Below are 16,904 nucleotides of genomic sequence, written 5' to 3'. Positions count from 1 at the left end.
ATCTTGGAATCTGAGTCTCAAGAATTGGTAGGCTGGGGCCATGGCCACATAGCTCAAGTGGTTAGAGTATCATCCTGATATGCCAAGTTTGTGGGTTTGATCCCCAGTCAGGGCACATACAAGAATCAACCAATGAATGCACACACAAATAAGTGGAACAACAAATTGGTCTCTCTCTCTCTCTCTCTCTCTCTCTCTCTCTCTCTCTCTGTCTTAAATCAATAATACATTTAAAAAAACATTGTTAAAGAAGTGTTGGGCTGGGAGTAAAAGGAATCATGTAAGCCACAATCTACATAGGGTAGGACCCTTTCCTTAGCCTTCTTCTATTTATTGGAGAGGGACTGATGCCCCCATATCCTCAACTTAAGCTAAACCTATTCTTGTGCTTCCTTTTGAGCTACAAAAGTTCTTTTTCTTTTTTTTTTTTTTTTTAAGAGACGGGGTCTCGCTATGTTGCCCAGGCTGGAGTGCAGTGGCTATTCACAGGTGCGATCCCACTGCTGATCAGCACGGAGCTTTGACCTGCTCCATTTCCGACCTGGGCCGGTTCACCCTTCCTTAGGCAACCTGGTGGCCCCCCCCCCCCCGCTCCCCAGAGGTCACCATATTGATGCCAAACTTAGTGCGGACACCCAATCGGCATAGCGCACTACAGCCCAGAACTCCTGGACTCAAGCGATTCTCCAGCCTCAGCCTCCCGAGTAGCTGGGACTACAGGCGCGCGCCACCGCGCCCAGCTAAAGTTCTTTTTCTATAGTGCCAAATTTGAGCTTGGTTCTGCAGCAGCATTTACAACATGAGGTACCCTGGCTAGTATGGCTAAGCCTTTGAGCATCGACCCAGGAACCAAGAGGTTATTGGTTCAATTCCCAGTCAGGGTACATGCCCAGGTTGCAGGCTTGATCCTCCCCTAGTAGGGACCATGCAAGAGGCAGTTGATCAATGATGTTCTTCTGTCATTTATGTTTCTATCTATTGCTCTCCCTTCCTCTCTCTCTAAAAATCCATAAAAACAAAGAGTTAAAGATGACACAATATCAAAGACTCAGGGCCAACTCCTCAAGCAATATCCCCTTGCCAGGCTCCCATTTCCAGTCAAGATTTTGTGCTATGGCTGACCTAGCTGTCACTAATGCAGAACATGAGTAGTTTGACTACAGTTGGCCTCACCCTGCCTAAAGCTTACTTCCTTCTATTATACTGCTCCTACCTCCAGGAAAGAACTGGGGTGCCATAGGAATCAGACAAAATCTTCCCTTTTGTCCTCATACAACTTAAATCCTGATCCTTCTTAAACCTCAAGGCTATTGCAACTTTCCATCTAAAAGCTTCCCAGCAGCCCCTGGCCCACCTACAAGCTAAAGTCTTTAACAACTTCAGGGACATCATGCTTTCCTTTCTTTCCAGCTGGGTACTCTTTCCCTTTCCTTCCCTTGGACTACTAACTTTGATGACCTCCATTACCCTGCACATTGTAAATGTGTTTGTAGAATTCGGAGAGAAAAAAAAGACTTAATTCTTAGAACTCTGCCTTCTCTTAATAGTGTCCCCTTTTGGAGTTCCTGTCATCACTCTGTCTCTACTTCTATGTGGATGTCAACTGACTTCCCCCAAAGGCACTTTGCCAGAATTTATTCTTTCTAGCTCTAGCATTTAGTTTTTCCTGTAGAGTTCATCTTGGTCCTATCGTCCTAATTTCTCCTTCATCATCCACAACACCATTGATATCCTGATCCTCTACATTTCCAACCTTGGAGTTATCTGTGATTCTCCTTAGATCTAGCACTTCCTAATTATTTGCGAACTTCTGCTCATCCTAACTCCACTGGGTCCATTAACTTTGTCCCCTTCTTCCTCCTCTCTCCGCTCTGTCCCAACGGGATTAGTGTTCCTAGATTTTCTCTTTCATCAAGTGAAAGATGAAAGAAGTTATCTGTCTCCCCTGCCACCCAAGCGCCTTATGGGGGAATGTAGTCAGCAGTTTGAACACACACGGACAACATGAGGCTCAACAAGAAGAATCCTTAGCGATTATTTTACAGTAGAAAGATGTGATGCCCAACATGGATAACCCTCTGGTTCCTGTCACAGTCAGACTCCTTCTCCAGCACCTCTTCCATTACTCCGCTGTCACTGGCATCTTCCTTCCATCACACCTTTGGTACCCACCCAGCCAGTGCGGGCTGCCCCCATCGCAGCATCACCTTTTACCTGCTCTGGCTCCGCAGAACCGCAAGTCCGACCCACCTGCAGAAGACCCCCGGAGTCCCTAGGGGAAGCAACTCCCATTGGCCAGCCCGCCCCCTCTCCGCACCTCATTGGCTACTGTACTGAAGGTCCCGCCCAGTCGGCCCCTCAGGTTCCAGCAGCCGTGGGACAATCCAAGCGGAAAACGGCGGGAAAGGCCGAGTCTCTGCTTGCGGGGCAAGCATGCCACGTTGGCCTGGGAGCCGGCAGTGGCCGAGGAGCCCTCGAGGAGAGCTCCAGGCCGGCTCCTCCTCACGCGCTGCGCTGCTGCAGGACCACGGCGGGGGCGGCCGCACGACCCACAGCCCTGGGCCCCCCGCGCTCCACGCAGCGCCTCGGTCCGGAAAAGCTTTCGGCCAGCCGGGCAGGCGTAGCTCACACCACCGAAGCGAGCCCGGACACGGAAGCCACCTTGTTGTCCTCGGCCCAGGGCTGCAAGTTCTGCAGCGCGAAGAGTGACGAGTTGTGCAGGCAGAGCGGGTCCGGGGGCAGCGGCGGCCGCAGCGGCCGCGGCAGCGCGTCCTGCTGCAGGTGCAGGAGCAGTCGGCCCGCGCGGTGCCGCTCCGCCTCGCGCTCCTCCGCCGTCTGGCGCCTGGACGGGCGGAGATGCGGTGTCAGCGAGGCCGGCCCTCGCCCGCCCCGAGCCTCACCGCCAGTTGGTCCGGCCCCGCGGTCCCTCCCCGCCCCGCGCCTCACCGCCACTTGGTGCGCCGGTTCTGGAACCACGTCTTGACCTGAGCGTCCGTCATGCGCAGGGCCTTGGCCAGCGCCGCCCTCTCCGCCGAGGCCAGGTATTTCTGGCGCAGGAAGCGCCGCTCCAGCTCGAGCACCTGGGAACGCGAGAAGGACGTGCGCGGCTTCTTTCGCTTCGGCGGGGTCCGGTTTTGGTAAGGGTGGCCGATGCGGCGCGTCCCGGAGAAGGGGGAGAGCGCGGCTGCGGGGAGGAAGAGAGAGCGGGGCAGGGTTTGCGGGGCGGCCAAGGGGTCCCTGAGAAGAGAGCGCGGCTGTCCAGTCCGCAGGGCTCCGCGCGCGGTCCTTACTGGTGCCCCCAGTTCGCCCCCGCACCCGTGGAGGCCTCTGGGCGGGAAAGGGCTCGGAAGGAACGGCCCTGGGTGAGGGGGAATGGTCCCCATGACTTCACCCTGCTCTCCCCGCGGCGTGGACACTGGCCTTCAGAGAAGGGCGCGGGCATCGACGGGAGCTCACCTCCCACGCCCTCTCCGCGGCGGGACCAAGACACCTAAGTTGGGAGGGGATGCCCTGACATGCCCTGAGGGAGGAGTGTGAAAGGCGACCTGGATTTGGATCCCGAGGATCCAAGATGAGGAAACCCCGTCATTGTGGGACAAAACGGTGGAGGGGTTGGGCATCCTCACCCGTAAGCCGGTCCTTGGCAAAGCGGCGGCCGCTGTCCATCCACGGGAAGGTGAGTCCCGCTAGGCCCCCGGTGCCGCCCAAGCCCGAGGGGCCCGGCACCGCGGGCGCGCTTCCCGCGGGCGGCGGCACCGGCAGCGGGCGGTGCGCGGGGACGCGGATCACGCCGCCGGGGCCCAGGCCGGAGCTGCTGGGGAGCGGGCCCAGCGAGCCAGAGGGACCGTAGCTCGAGGCTCCGTGAAATCCACCTGCGAACGCCGCGCTGTCCCCAGGGCCCTGGCCCGCGCGACCCGGGCCTAGGCCGCTCCCGGTGGACTCCGGGCAGCTCAGGATCTGATCGATGCCGAAGCTGATTGGCTCGTGGTGCGGGAGGTTGTGCGAGGCCAGCACCGCCGGCTCCATGGGTCCGGGTTAGGGGGGGGCCGCAGGAGGTTCGGCGGGTTGGAGGGCGCCCCAGGCAGCTCTGGGAGCCCAGCAGCGGAGCGCTCGGGGCGGCGGCCTCAGGGGCCCGCGGAGCTGGCCGCGGCTGGGCGCCGGGGCCCCCGGGACAGCTTCATCCCAGTGCATGGGCAGTAGCCGCGCCCATGCCGGCCTCTGCGGGGCGTCGGTGCAGGAACTCGCATCCCGGGGGAGCGCGACCGACCAGGGTCCCAGGAGCGCCCTTCCGTCTCAAGCGCAGATGGACGCTGGGCTGCCGGGCTTCTGCCCGAGTCCGGGGCGGAGAGGGTGGCCGGCTCGGGCTGGGGCAGTGACTGACAGATCTGCCTCCGGTGGGCAGCGGGGGCTGGGGGTAGGGCAGGGGCGGGGCCCGGCCCGTTAAAGGGGAAGAGGCGCCGCTTTGCGCCCAGCGTGGGGAAGACTGGTCGATAGGGATGGCGGGGGTGGGGTGAGGGGGTGGCCCGGGTGTAAGGAACCCAGCTCAGTCCGGGAGGGGCGAGAGCCTGGGCGGCTGCGCGCTGAGTCAGCCGAGATGCGCACGGCGACTGCATCCCCGCCGGCCTCCGCCTTGGGGCTTCCTCGTGGGTGTCTCTTCCCACACCCCCCACTCTTCGCCTCCCGATGGGTCCTGCCTGCGGACTCCCGGATTCGTTGTGCCCCCCGCCTCCGTGCCCTCGAAGACCAAATCTCGTTGTGGCTTCCAGGATGCGATGGGTAGCAGCTGGGGACCGGCGCGGCCCGGGAAGGCCCGGGAAGGAACAGGTGTGGGCAGCGGTGGCAGGGCGCAGCTGGCGGGCTGGGGGGGGGGGGGCAGCCACTCTGGGCCCGTGTCCTGGGGCACCTCCTGGCCTCTTCCGTAGGGCCCCCAGCTCCTTTCGGGAGCGCCAAGCAATTGGTGCCCTTGTGTTCCTTAGAATTTCGATTTTCTGAAATCGGTGTAAAGCGGACTCGTGGCTGAACGCGGGCCCACTCAGGCCGGTGTGAGTTTGGGGCTGCCTGTTCTGCCCCCGACAGAGGACCACCCAAGAGGGACTCTGCACCTCCACTCTGCTCCTAGGGAGTTGATTCTCACACACTCTCCCCCCCCCACCCCACCCCCCAGGCGGGAGGACCAACTCTCCACTGGAGGCACTGAAGCCTCCCGAGGAGGACCCGCCGCCTCATTTCCCATAGACGCTCCACCCGGCCCAAGCGCAGGAAACTGTGCCTGGAGCGTGTCGGAGAAGCGAGGTGGGGAGAGACCAAAGCGGTTTGGTGACCTTATGACCTCTGGCCAAGGACCCGGGAGCTGGGAGTGTGTGAACTCGGCGTCCTTCCCCAGGATGGGACCCCTGGCCGGGCGGGCCCCTTCGCCTTAGACCCGCCCCTGCCGCCGCCCGGCCCGGTGCAGGCCGCCATAATCGGGTTAGCTGGGTCGGAATTACATTACCTTCCCCGGCCCGACCCGGCCCCGGGGGGGCCCTGGCGCCTCCAAGCCGGTGAGACTGGGCGCAGGGAGGGGGGTGTTCTTCACATCCCGCGGGCGGGTTGGCACCGATGAGCAGCTTGGCCCGCCTCGGACACGTGGTGGCCAAAGGAGGGCCCCACCCCGATGTGCCAACCCTCGCTCCTCGACCCCAGCCCGCTCCGTGCTCAGCCCCAGGCTGCCGGTTACCCCATGGGAGCCAGCGTGCCTTCTCCTTCTAAGCCTAGTAGATGGGTCTCCCTAGGAGCACGGAATCTTCCGGTTGATTCTTCAGGATCTCCTGGGAAAGGCGCTGACCCTGTTCTCCCCAGCAGATGGGCTGGCAGTCTGGCGCCTGGGGCAGGGTGGTGGGTCTTTTCTCTCTAGGGAATGGAGGAATGATATTTGGGCATCTGGGCAGGAAAATAAAGAGGAGAAAAAGGGAGTGGGCTCCGTCCCCACCAAAGCCACCAGCCCCTCTGTTCTCAGAAGCCTCCGTTTGAAGGCTGGGGGAGGGAGACAGTGGGCATCAATACCTAACATCCTTCCCCAGCCTTGTTCACACCCATCATCCAATTCTTCCAGCCCTTACCGCACCCTGTCAACCACCTCTTCTGAAAGGGGACTGGGTGGGGGGGGGGGGCTGCAAATTTGGCAAGTGTGTTCTTATCTTGGTGAAAAAGATGGGCATTATCACCTCCCCTAGCCCTTCACAAAAACCTGAGCTCCCTTTCTCAACAATAGAGGGATGGGGCTACTAGGGCACGTGAAGCCCGCTATTCAGGCAAAACCTTCTGAAATAGCATGGCTGGATCCCCCCCAGATGTGAACAGAGAGGCTAAAGAGACAGCAAACTAAATAAGCCTTTGGCCCTGGCTGGGTAGCTCAGTTGGTTAGATTCTCATTCAGTCTCTCTCTCTCTGTCTCTGCCAGTCTCTCTCTCTGTCTCTCTCTGTCTCTCTCTCTCTCTCTCTCTCTCTCTCCCCCCCTCCATCCGTCCCTCCCTCCCTCCTTTTCTCCTTCCCTCCCTCCTTCCTTTCCTCTCTCCTGCCTTCCCTCCTTCTCTCCCTCTCTTCCTCTAAAATCAATCAATCAATAAATAATACATAACTAAAGCCTCTGAAGGGGACTGACCTGCAGGTTAGGAGTTTGTCAGTCCCTTTCGCACTCTAGGGGGTGGGCCTCTGAGAAGAGTGTGGCACTAGTGTATCTCCAAACAAGCTGAATAAACCCTGGAATGCATCAATGAGTGAATCAATGAAGAAGAAAAGGTCAGCATAGTATAGACCTGTATACCTGCTTACTCTACATCCTGCCTTTTAAGGTCACCACAGATGGCACTGCCACCCAGAGATTGCCTAACTGATCCTTTGAGCAGAATGGCTACAAACCAGTAGTACATACTCATCTTCTACGAGTTAAAACTTTTTTCTTTTCCAGTGCCCCACTTCAAGAACAAGGACTTTCAGTCTGTCAGCCACAGTCCTAGGAATTCCTCTGCTTGCCTTCACTTTGCTGATTCCCTGATTCTCTGGGAAGGGTGGTTCCTGCTAGTTTATGTGGAAGATGGAGATTCCACCTCCCATACACACTGCTTTGGGTTCATCTCACCATATTCTACCTGCATGTGGCCCCCAACTCTTCAAGTTTTCAAGCCTGCACCTTCACAAGAAGAAGCCATATACCCAGCCTGTGCTTCTGTGCCTTCCCTTCCTTCCTGCTGTTAGTATAGTATCCTTCCCTTGAGATGGTCCCCCCCACTCCTGTATCATCATTTCTCTCATCAACTTAGTTCTTCCTACCCCAACTGTCTTAGATCGCTGTTATCTAAGCAAAGTCTTTGCCTGGCTCTTCATGAAAGATTGTTTTCTTTTCCCATTTCGTGCTGACACCCACTGCCTCCATTTCCTCATTATTTATTCTTTTAACCCACTGCAAGCTGGCTTCACTACACCAACCTTCTCAGGAAGCATCAGTATCCAGTGTCCATTATCCAGAAATCTCTGACATGTTTTACTTTGTTGATCACCAACTATTTCTTGAAATGTCTGCCCCCCCCTCCCTTTTTTTGGCTTCCTTATATAATAGTGTCTTATTCTACATCTTTGGACTTTCATAGTGACTGCTTATGTGTTTTTTTTTTCCTCCACTGACTTTTCTTCTTCCACTATAGACTGTAAGCATTCTTTAGAGTCCAGACTTCAGTTTTTTTTCTCTCTCTCTCCATCTGCTCAGGTTTCATCCATTTCAATAGCTCCATCTACTACATCCACCCAGAAAACTCTGAGACCTTCCTCCCTGGTTCTGACTGTGGTGCTCCATCCCCACCATTCCAGCCTCCTGGGCAACTCCACCTGCCTTAGCTGCAGCCACCTTAAGTCCACCAGGCTGGGAGACAGACTCTCCTCCCAAGCGCCTTACTCCCTCCTATCGTGCTTTCCTTTGAAATACTTCGTATACAGCCCTTCCTTTCCATTCCCACTGATAAATGCCTAATCTAGGCCATCATCACTACCACCTACATTCATTCATTTGTTCATCCAGGAAAAAAAATGTTTTTAATCCTCATCCGAGGATAATTTTCCACTGATTTTTAAAGAGTGGAAGAGAGCCGAAACCGGTTTGGCTCAGTGGATAGAGCGTCGGCCTACGGACTGAAAGGTCCCAGGTTCGATTCTGGTCAAGGGCATGTACCTTGGTTGCGGGCACATCCCCAGTAGGGGATGTGCAAGAGGCAGCTGATCGATGTTTCTCTCTCATCGATGTTTCTAACTCTCTATCCCTCTCTCTTCCTCTCTGTAAAAAATCAATAAAATATATTTTTAAAAAAAAAGAGTGGAAGAGAGAGGGAAAGACAGAGAGAAACATTGATTGGTTGCTTCCTGCACCAGCCCTGACCAGGACCCAGGCCGGGGAGGAGCCTGCAACCGCAGTACATGCCCTTGACTGGAATCAAACCCAGGATCCTTTGGTCTACAGGCCAACACTCTATCCACTGAGCCAAACCGGCTAGGGCCATCCAGAAAATTTTGATTGAACATGGCACTCTTAGTCCTCGGCTAGGGCCATCCAGAAAATTTTGATTGAACATGGCACTCTTAGTCCTCTGTACCTGGCACTGGAGATATAGATGTATAAACACAACAGGGGGGGGAAAGTCTATGACACTGAGAAGCTTACATTTTAGTGGGGGAGGCAGATGTAAAACAAGAAAAATATACAATACATTAAATAATAATTGCTAAAAAAGAAAAAATAAAGCAAGGGAGGGGGAGAAGAAGTAAAAGGGTAGGGAGCTGTGATTTATCTAGAATGATCAAAAAAAGGCCTTGTGGAGTGCCAGGCTGGTGTGGCTCAGTGGTTGAGCATCAACTTATGAACCAGGAGCTCAGGGCACATGCCCAGGTTGTATTGGGGCGGAGGGGGGGGGGGTCTGCTCCCAGTAGGGGACCTGCAGGAGGCAGCTGATCAATGATTCTCTCTCATCATTGATGTTTCTCTCCCTCTCCCTTCCTCTCTGAAATCAATCAATAAATAAAAAAAGGCCTTGTGGAGTAAAGACTTGAAGGAAGAAAGGTACCATTTTTACATCTGAACATTTCAAGTTGGTGACACAGTGAGAGTACATTCTGGTGTATCTGTGGGACAAACGGTGAGGGATCCAGTGTGGCTAGAGAGATTGAGTGACTGAGACACCATGCAAAGCCTTGAAGACCACTGTAAGGACTTTGCCTTTTATTCTGATTAAAAAGGGAATCTGCCCCCTTTGGTTCAGTGGATAAAGCATTGGCCTTCGGACTGAAGGGTCCCTGATTGGATTCCAGTCAAGGGCGCATGCCCGGGTGGCGAGCTTGTCCCAAGTAGGGGGCGTGCAGGAGGATCTGATCAATGATCCTCTCTCATCATTGATGTTTCTCTCTATCTCTCTCCCTTCCTCTCTGAAATCAATAAAAAATATTTTTTAAAAAGAGGAAGATCGGAAGATTATAAAAAAGTAAGGCACCCATTTTTAAATTTTATTTTTAACAGCTTTCTTAAGGTAAACCTGACATACAGTAAACTGCACATATTTAAAGGGTACAATGTGAAAAAAAATAAAGTGTACAATGTGATAAGTTTTGACATATGCATACACCCATGAAGCCACCCACACAAACAGGATAATAAACATATCCATCAACTCAAAATTTTTTCCTTATATTCTTTTTTATTCATATTTTACCAGAATTACTCTGAGCTGCTGTATTGGGAATAGCTTAAAGAGGGGCAACGTGGAAACAAGAGAAGCAGGGGGAAAAACACTACTCATCCAGAGGACAGCTGATGGCATCTTGGACCAAAGAGGTAAGCAATGGCTCTAGTAAGTAGGTGATTAAAACATCACCACTCCCAAAACTTCTTGTCGCTTATCCACTCCAGTTCACTCTGAACAAAAATGTCTCTCTCATAGGGTCACTCCCCTCTTCAAAAGAGCCAGCTAGCTCTCTATGGCCCACGGGCTAAACGTCCCAACTCCGTCAAGTCCTGCTTCTTCTTCCACTGCCCTCAGATGCACACCTTGGCCTCCTTCCTGCCCCTCTCTCCGGTCCCTCCCCTCTGCTCAGCCTTCCTTTTCTGTTTCCACCACACTTCTTCCCCACCCCAGCTCTAAACTGTGCCCACACAGAGTCCCACTTCCTTCAGAAAGCCTTTCGAGGTCTCCATTGGGATCCCTCCCTTCTTTCATCTCCAGCTGCCCTCGGTGTTGGTACTTCACAGTAAACTTACACCAGGTTTTAGTGTTACTGTGAGCACCTAGGGACAGCGGCGTGCAAGCCTGCGGGACCCCTGCGTCTCCCCCAAATGCAGGTCCCTGAGCTTGTGCTGCTGCAGGGACTCGCCGCGTGCGCGCGTCCGTGTGTGGCCGTGTCCTCGTCGTCCTCCCCTCCTCCTTCGGCATCTGCTCCGCATTAGTCTGTCCCAGGCCTCCGCAGGCGCCGATGATTGAATCATCATCATTAACGAGGGCCTGCCCCCCTCATCCCGGCGGCAGGGGGAGGACGGTGCGGGGGATGTAAGATCACTACCAAGTCTCTAGGGGCTCCTCCTCCCCGTCGCCCTCCCCGAGCCTCCGCACAGCCCCGAGACACTCCCGCTCTGGAGCCGGGAGAAGGCCCGCGATCGGGATGTAGCTTCGCATTGTCTAGCGTCGGCCGGCGAGGGCGACAAAACCTAGAGAGCGCGGGAGGGGCGTTAGCGTGGTTGTCACAAGAGCGGGGCGACCCGGAGCGGTGGCGGGCGGAGACGCCCGGCCTTTGGGGGTAGGAGGAAGCAGGCTTTTGCAGGCTCCAAAAGTTCGTCCCGACGTCCGGTAGGGTCTATTACGATTATTGCTACAGGAGGTCAGTGAGATAGGACCCCTCCCCACACACACCCCCCGCTCCCTAATTGCGAACTGAGGAGGGGGAGGGGCCACTGGGGCTCAGGTGAGCACACGGGGGAGAAAGGACCTGGGCGGGGCCTTACGGAGAGTCAGCGAATCCGAAAGGACCTAAGCCCTCGTTGCTCGGCGACAAGTCCCGCCCCGCAGGCGGCACCGGAAGTGGCAGGCCGGGATCAGCCTTTAAGATGGCGTCTCCTCAGGGGGGCCAGATTGCGATCGCGATGAGGCTTCGGAACCAGCTCCAGTCAGTGTACAAGATGGACCCGCTACGGAACGAGGTGCAGGGGCGGCAGGGTTACTGCTGTGGTCGGCTGGCGGGGCTGACTGGGGCCGACTAGAGGACAGGCCGGGACCGGCCAGGCGCCCAGTGCGCCTGCGCAGAGGCAGGGGGCACAGTGCGCCTGCGCGGTTGCGGTCGAGTTGCCAAACTCTAGGCTGAGACGCCTGCGTATTGTGCCTCCGTCGTCGTGTAGCCTCCCCCGGGAAAGGAAGGTCGGGCCAGTCCACGTGAAGGGAGCCCCCGCTATGCGCGGAGACCTCTGCTGGGCGAAGGGGTAGTGTCAGCCCCCGGGAGCTAAGCCCTTGCTGACCGACCATGCAAGGTGCGGGGCTCGGCTGTGAGATGTGATGAAAGAAGGAACTCCCGGGCTGGGAAGGCTCCAGGGTTGGGATTGGGAAGGGTGATCGGTGACGGAGGGTGTGTCCGCAGGAGGAGGTCCGAGTAAAAATCAAAGACTTGAATGAACACATCGTCTGCTGCCTGTGCGCTGGCTACTTCGTGGATGCCACCACCATCACAGAGTGTCTCCATACTTGTGAGTTCCCTGCACCCTGGCTGGTTCTTCCAGGCCCTGGTTCCCACCCAGCTGGCTGTTAGCCTCTGCACCGCCTGCCCCAAACACCCAGGCACCCCATCTAGCCCTGATTCCCAGAGGGCCTGAGAGTCTGTTTTTCTTTTCCTACAGTCTGCAAGAGTTGTATTGTGAAGTACCTGCAAACCAGCAAGTACTGCCCCATGTGCAACATCAAGATCCACGAGACACAGCCACTGCTCAACCTCAAACTGGACCGGGTCATGCAGGACATCGTGTACAAGCTGGTGCCTGGCTTGCAAGACAGTGAGTGACCAACCTGACCCTGAGGGGCTTCTAGAGGACTGGTGCTGGGTAGCAGCTTGAGGTGACAAGGGCTGTGGTGGGCATCATGTAGGTAAAGAGGTGGACAGCCAGAGGGACAGTTAATACTTTACTCCCACACTCCACACCCTTCTAGGTGAAGAGAAGAGGATTAGAGAATTCTACCAGTCCCGAGGCTTGGACCGAGTCACCCAGCCCGGCGGGGAAGGTATGTCCCTTGGCAGCAGGAGGGTAAGGTAAAGCCCCCAGAGCATTCCTCCTGCCCAGTTTTGCTCTCTGGGGGAAGAGGAGTATGGACTCTGTGCTACTCGCCTCACTACTCTGTCTTTCTCAGAGCCAGCCCTGAGCAACCTCGGCCTGCCCTTCAGCAGCTTTGACCATTCGAAAGCCCACTACTATCGCTATGATGAGCAGCTGAGCCTGTGCCTGGAGCGGCTGAGGTGAGAGCGTCAGCGACCCAGAGCCAGGGAGGGGCTCAGGGAGAGGGCTCGCAGTAAGGGAGTGTCTGTTCCCTTGAAGAGATTATTTCACGGCTCTGGATGGGGATGGGGGGAGGGATGATAGTTCTCCCTAACCTGTGTCTGTTTCCCCCCCAGTTCTGGCAAAGACAAGAATAAAAGCGTCTTGCAGGTGAGAGGGGCTATGGGAGGGCCCCTCTCAGGAGACTGACCTCCTCGGGGGGGCCCTTCTCTCACACACCTCGTCTTCCTTTCCCTCCCCACCCTCAGAACAAATACGTCCGATGTTCTGTTAGAGCTGAGGTTCGTCATCTCCGGAGGGTCCTCTGTCATCGCCTGATGCTAAATCCCCAGCATGTGAGTATTCCCACAGTAGATTTCTTTGGGAGGAGAAGGGGCTACAGAGGGAGGGAGAGTTTAGAGTAGACCAGGTGAGTTCTTGATGGTGCGAAAGGAGAGTTCCTAAAACTGTGCTCCCATCTCCCTGCTAGGTGCAGCTCCTTTTTGACAATGAAGTTCTCCCTGATCACATGACCATGAAGCAGATATGGCTTTCCCGGTGGTTCGGCAAGGTGAGCCAGGTCCAAGGCAGTCCCAGGGCAGGGGTGGGCCGAGGGGGCCTTTTCCGCAGGAACTCTCCCACTGACTACTTCCCCTTGTTCTCCCCTCAGCCCGCCCCTTTGCTTTTACAGTACAGCGTGAAAGAGAAGAGGAGGTAGGGGCCAAGCCCCTGCCCCATCCCTCTCCCTGCCCCTCCCCAGATATTTATGTGAAATTAATTGTGGCTTTATTTTTTGAAATAAAAACTTTTAAAAAGCACCTCTCTTCTTCCTTCTTATCCCTACCACACACTCATACTTTGTCCTGAGTCCTGCTTCCCTCAGAAATCCTCTGAGTGTCATTAAGAAGGATGCCCCTCAGGAAATCACCAAAGGAGAGGGGTAGAGGACCCTACTTATGTAAAACCCAGAAGGTGAGCTGAGTGAAGTCAGGCCCCCACACCAGCTCATTTTGGTGAAGGGAAGTTTTTCTGGAGGGGAACTTTCTCAACTTTCATGAATGTTGCACCATGTGACAAAGGCCTGAGCGGAGGTGTCCTAATTCAAGCGTGGTGAGAGTAGGGCTTGGGTTGGACAGTGGTCACTGCAGGACTGGAGAAGAGTGATATTTTATTTTTTTTTTTTATTGATTAAAGTATCACATATTTGTCCTCATCCCCCCATTCCCATCCCAAACCCCTCCCCATGCATGCCCCCACCCCCCTGTTGTCCGTGACCACTGGTTATGCTTATATGCATGCATACAAGTCCTTTGGTTGATCTCAAGAATTATATTTTAAAGAAAAATCCGAAGATTTGCATAATTGGAGGAGGCCAGAAAAAATGGGGGCATGGGACACTCACAGGGATAGAATTGGAGACTTGGCTGTCTATACAAGCTTCAGCAGGCCTTCAGGTACCTGGGCTAGTTGAAGCCAGCTTGTAGAGAGAGTCATTGAGGGGGAGAGGGAGCTGGTGCCCAGGAGGGCAAAGGCAGCTCCAAGGAACAAGAGGGAAGCAGCAAGGCTACCCTCCACCGAGTAAGTCAGCAAGCTTCCTGGTCTGTGCGAGCCTGGCCATGAGCGCTGGGCTCTGAAAATAAACCAGGCCAGTGTTCCTGTTCTGTGGGTCTCTAACTGGGGTGGCCAGAAACTTGCAGTCTGTGTGTGAAAGGGTGGTTCTGAGGAGGGAAGAGGAGAGGTGTGGGCTAGGGGGAAAGACACCCCTGGGGACTTGGGTGGCTCAAGCAGCTGCAGGAATTGGGGAGTGTCTGGTTGGGGCTTGGCTTGGGTCAGGAATGCCCAGCTAGCCCTGGCTGGTGGTTCAGTGGTTAGAGCATCCACTGGTGCACCAGAGGGTCGTGGGTTCAATTCCCTGACAAGGGCATGTCCCTGGGTTGCAGGTTCATTCCTGTTCGGCCTCCCCTGTTGGCGTGGGGGAAGCAACCAGTCTTGGGTGTCTCCCACTAGATGTTTCTCCCCCTCCCTCCCTTCCACTCTGAAAAACAATGGAAAAAGTATCCTCAGGTGAAGATTAACAAAAACAAACAAAAAGAATGGCTGGCTAAAAGAGGAGGCTGCCTGAGGGGCCCCAGGCCTGAAGACCAAACCTGGGGGTGAGGCCTTTGATGACACCTGCCTTGGGGCCAAGGAGCAGCCCTGGGGCATTCAGGCAGGATCTGGGTGGAGCAGCTGCCCCAGCTCAAGGCAGCCTTATTTCCGTCTGTCGGCGGCTTTGGTGGCGGCTGTACAGCGGACAACTTCCCCAGGTTGCTGACGCAGGCCAGCTGCGGGCTCCGCATCTCTCTCGCTCATCTATGGGCTCCCTCCTACCCTCCACCCTCCCTCCCTGGCCTGCTCCAAGCAGCAGACCCTATGGGGCGGAGGGATCAGGCCCGCGGTTCTCTAGGGCTCTGACACAGCCCGCGCGCACCGGCCCCCCGCACCGGCGCCCGTGACCTGCAGCGCTTCCAGGTGAAGGTGTCAGTCCTCACCCGCAGGCCCTCGCCCGCCGGTGCCTCTGCCGCCCTTTCTCACCTAGCCGCTTCCACCTGGGAGAAGGGACCCTGAGATTTGCCCCAGCCTTTGGCATAGAGGGGGATCCGTCCCTCTCAGCCTGGCCAGTCTCTCCCAAGACTTGGGGCGTGGGGAGAGGGAGGGGGAAGGCTGGGAGAGGATGTAGGGACAAGGGTCCCAGGGTGTAAGTTTGTGCAGAGGCGGGAGGCGTCTGAGTATCCGCGGCTCCCCATCCCGGCCGCACACCCCGGGCTGGCGGCGGTTAGCAGAGCTCTGTGTGAACCAGGGTAAAGGGCTGGAAAGAACTTACAAACCCGAGTCCTAGAAATAACGAAACTGAAACTTCGGTGTCCCAATCCGTTCCCTCTGCAGTAGTGTTTTCGCAAGAGAGAATCGCAGAAGTGTGCGAGATGGAGGGATGCCCCGCGCCAAGCTCCTCTGCTTGGAGTTTCCCCCATAAACTCCCACTTACCTCTCACGCTGGCCAAAGGAATTGGGGCAAGCGGGGGAGAGAGATGCGGAGCCCGCAGCTGGCAAGCACATCTCCCAGACTGTCCTTTGCATCGCCCCAGGGAAGTTATTCTGAGGATTCCCCCAATACCCCCCCCCCACCACCTCTCTCTCTCTCTCTCTCTCTCTCTCACTCTCTCTCTCTCTCACTCACACTCACACACACACACACACACACACACACACACACACACACACAAAATTCAGAGGATTGCCCAGGGTGCAAAACCTGAAGATTAAAAGTAGTTTATTGAGCAGATTCCTGTACCAAGAAGAGGGGTCAATCTGGGGCAGGCCTGGGTGGGATTGAAGGGACTCCCCAGATGAGAGGCTGAGGATGGCTGGGTGAGTGAGAGGCGTGGTGTCTGGGAATGAGAGAAAAGGTGGGGATCGAGCCCACAACCCGGGTATGTGCCCTTGGTCCGAATGGAACCCGGGACCCTGCAGTCCGCAGGCTGACGCTCTATCCACTGAGCCAAACCAGCTAGGGCAACATTTTTTTTTTTTTTAAAGAGGGAATTGAGGCACCTTGCTGAGGGAGTGAAAGTCGGCATGTGGAGATCTTTATGAAGGGAGGGAGTGGAGGACCCTGAAGTTTCTGAAAAGAACAGTGAGGGGAATCTGAGGGAGACGTGAGGGATTGCTTGAGAATGCTGGGAGAGGAAAACTGTCGTGGTGGGAGGGGTGGGGTGGGCAGTGGTGAATGATTATGTCTGTGGATTGCTCTAGGAAGGACCCAAGGCAGGGAGGGTTAGACCATGGGAGGGGGAAGGAAGAGGCTCACATCAGGGAGCACTGGGGCCTGTCTGCCCCCCAAACTGGAGTGGGGGAAGTCTATGAGACAACTGAGTGCCCCCCAAGCCTAGAACTCAGGTTTAATCTTTTAATCTTCCTCATTAATCACTCACCCTCCTCCTACCCCCTCCAGGGATCTGAGGATCCGGTTTCTCCCCAGCTCAGGTTCCAGAGGCTTCGCTGGGAAAAGTCCCCTCCTGTGGCCCCACAATAGGCTGGACAAGTCGCTGGCTGCTGGGGAGACCTAAGTTGGGCTCTGCTGTCAGCAGCCTCCTCCCATCACTATTCTCTCCTTCCCTCTCCTCCCCCAAACGCACATCTGGGGATTGCCTAACCCCGTTGTCCAACCCCATTACCTGAGCCCAGTTGCATAGCAGAGAAGGTAGGCAGGAGAGATGGCAGGGGAGGAAGGCAAGGGCCCTTTCGGAGAGCCCCACACTCCCCACAGACACACACTAGATATGGAGAGCAAAAGGTGACAAATGCAACACAGATGATGCATGAGTGAAAGCTGTAGTGTCTG

General features: G+C 55.8%; 2 protein-coding genes across 2 annotated transcripts; one reads left to right on the top strand and one right to left on the bottom strand.

The window, feature by feature from the left end:
• Positions 1-2,024: 2,024 nt before the first annotated feature.
• TLX2 (T cell leukemia homeobox 2) lies at positions 2,025-4,026 on the bottom strand. The gene is made up of 3 exons (XM_008147409.3): positions 3,627-4,026; positions 2,947-3,184; positions 2,025-2,842 (listed from the first exon to the last, which is right to left on the bottom strand). Exons 1-3 carry the CDS (start codon positions 4,024-4,026, stop codon positions 2,626-2,628), a joined length of 855 nt encoding a protein of 284 aa, XP_008145631.1. The 3' UTR covers positions 2,025-2,625.
• Positions 4,027-11,015: 6,989 nt separating this feature from the next.
• On the top strand, positions 11,016-13,341 carry PCGF1 (polycomb group ring finger 1). Its single transcript, XM_008147410.3, has 9 exons — positions 11,016-11,206; positions 11,638-11,743; positions 11,894-12,046; positions 12,201-12,272; positions 12,399-12,504; positions 12,661-12,694; positions 12,793-12,879; positions 13,014-13,094; positions 13,194-13,341. The coding sequence occupies exons 1-9, from the start codon at positions 11,114-11,116 to the stop codon at positions 13,239-13,241; spliced, it is 780 nt and encodes a 259-aa protein (XP_008145632.1). The 5' UTR covers positions 11,016-11,113; the 3' UTR covers positions 13,242-13,341.
• Positions 13,342-16,904: the final 3,563 nt, after the last annotated feature.

This window comes from Eptesicus fuscus, chromosome 16 (genome assembly GCF_027574615.1).
Source record: "Eptesicus fuscus isolate TK198812 chromosome 16, DD_ASM_mEF_20220401, whole genome shotgun sequence".
NCBI classification, from domain to species: domain Eukaryota; kingdom Metazoa; phylum Chordata; class Mammalia; order Chiroptera; family Vespertilionidae; genus Eptesicus; species Eptesicus fuscus.
This window is presented reverse-complemented; position numbering and strand designations above follow the sequence as displayed.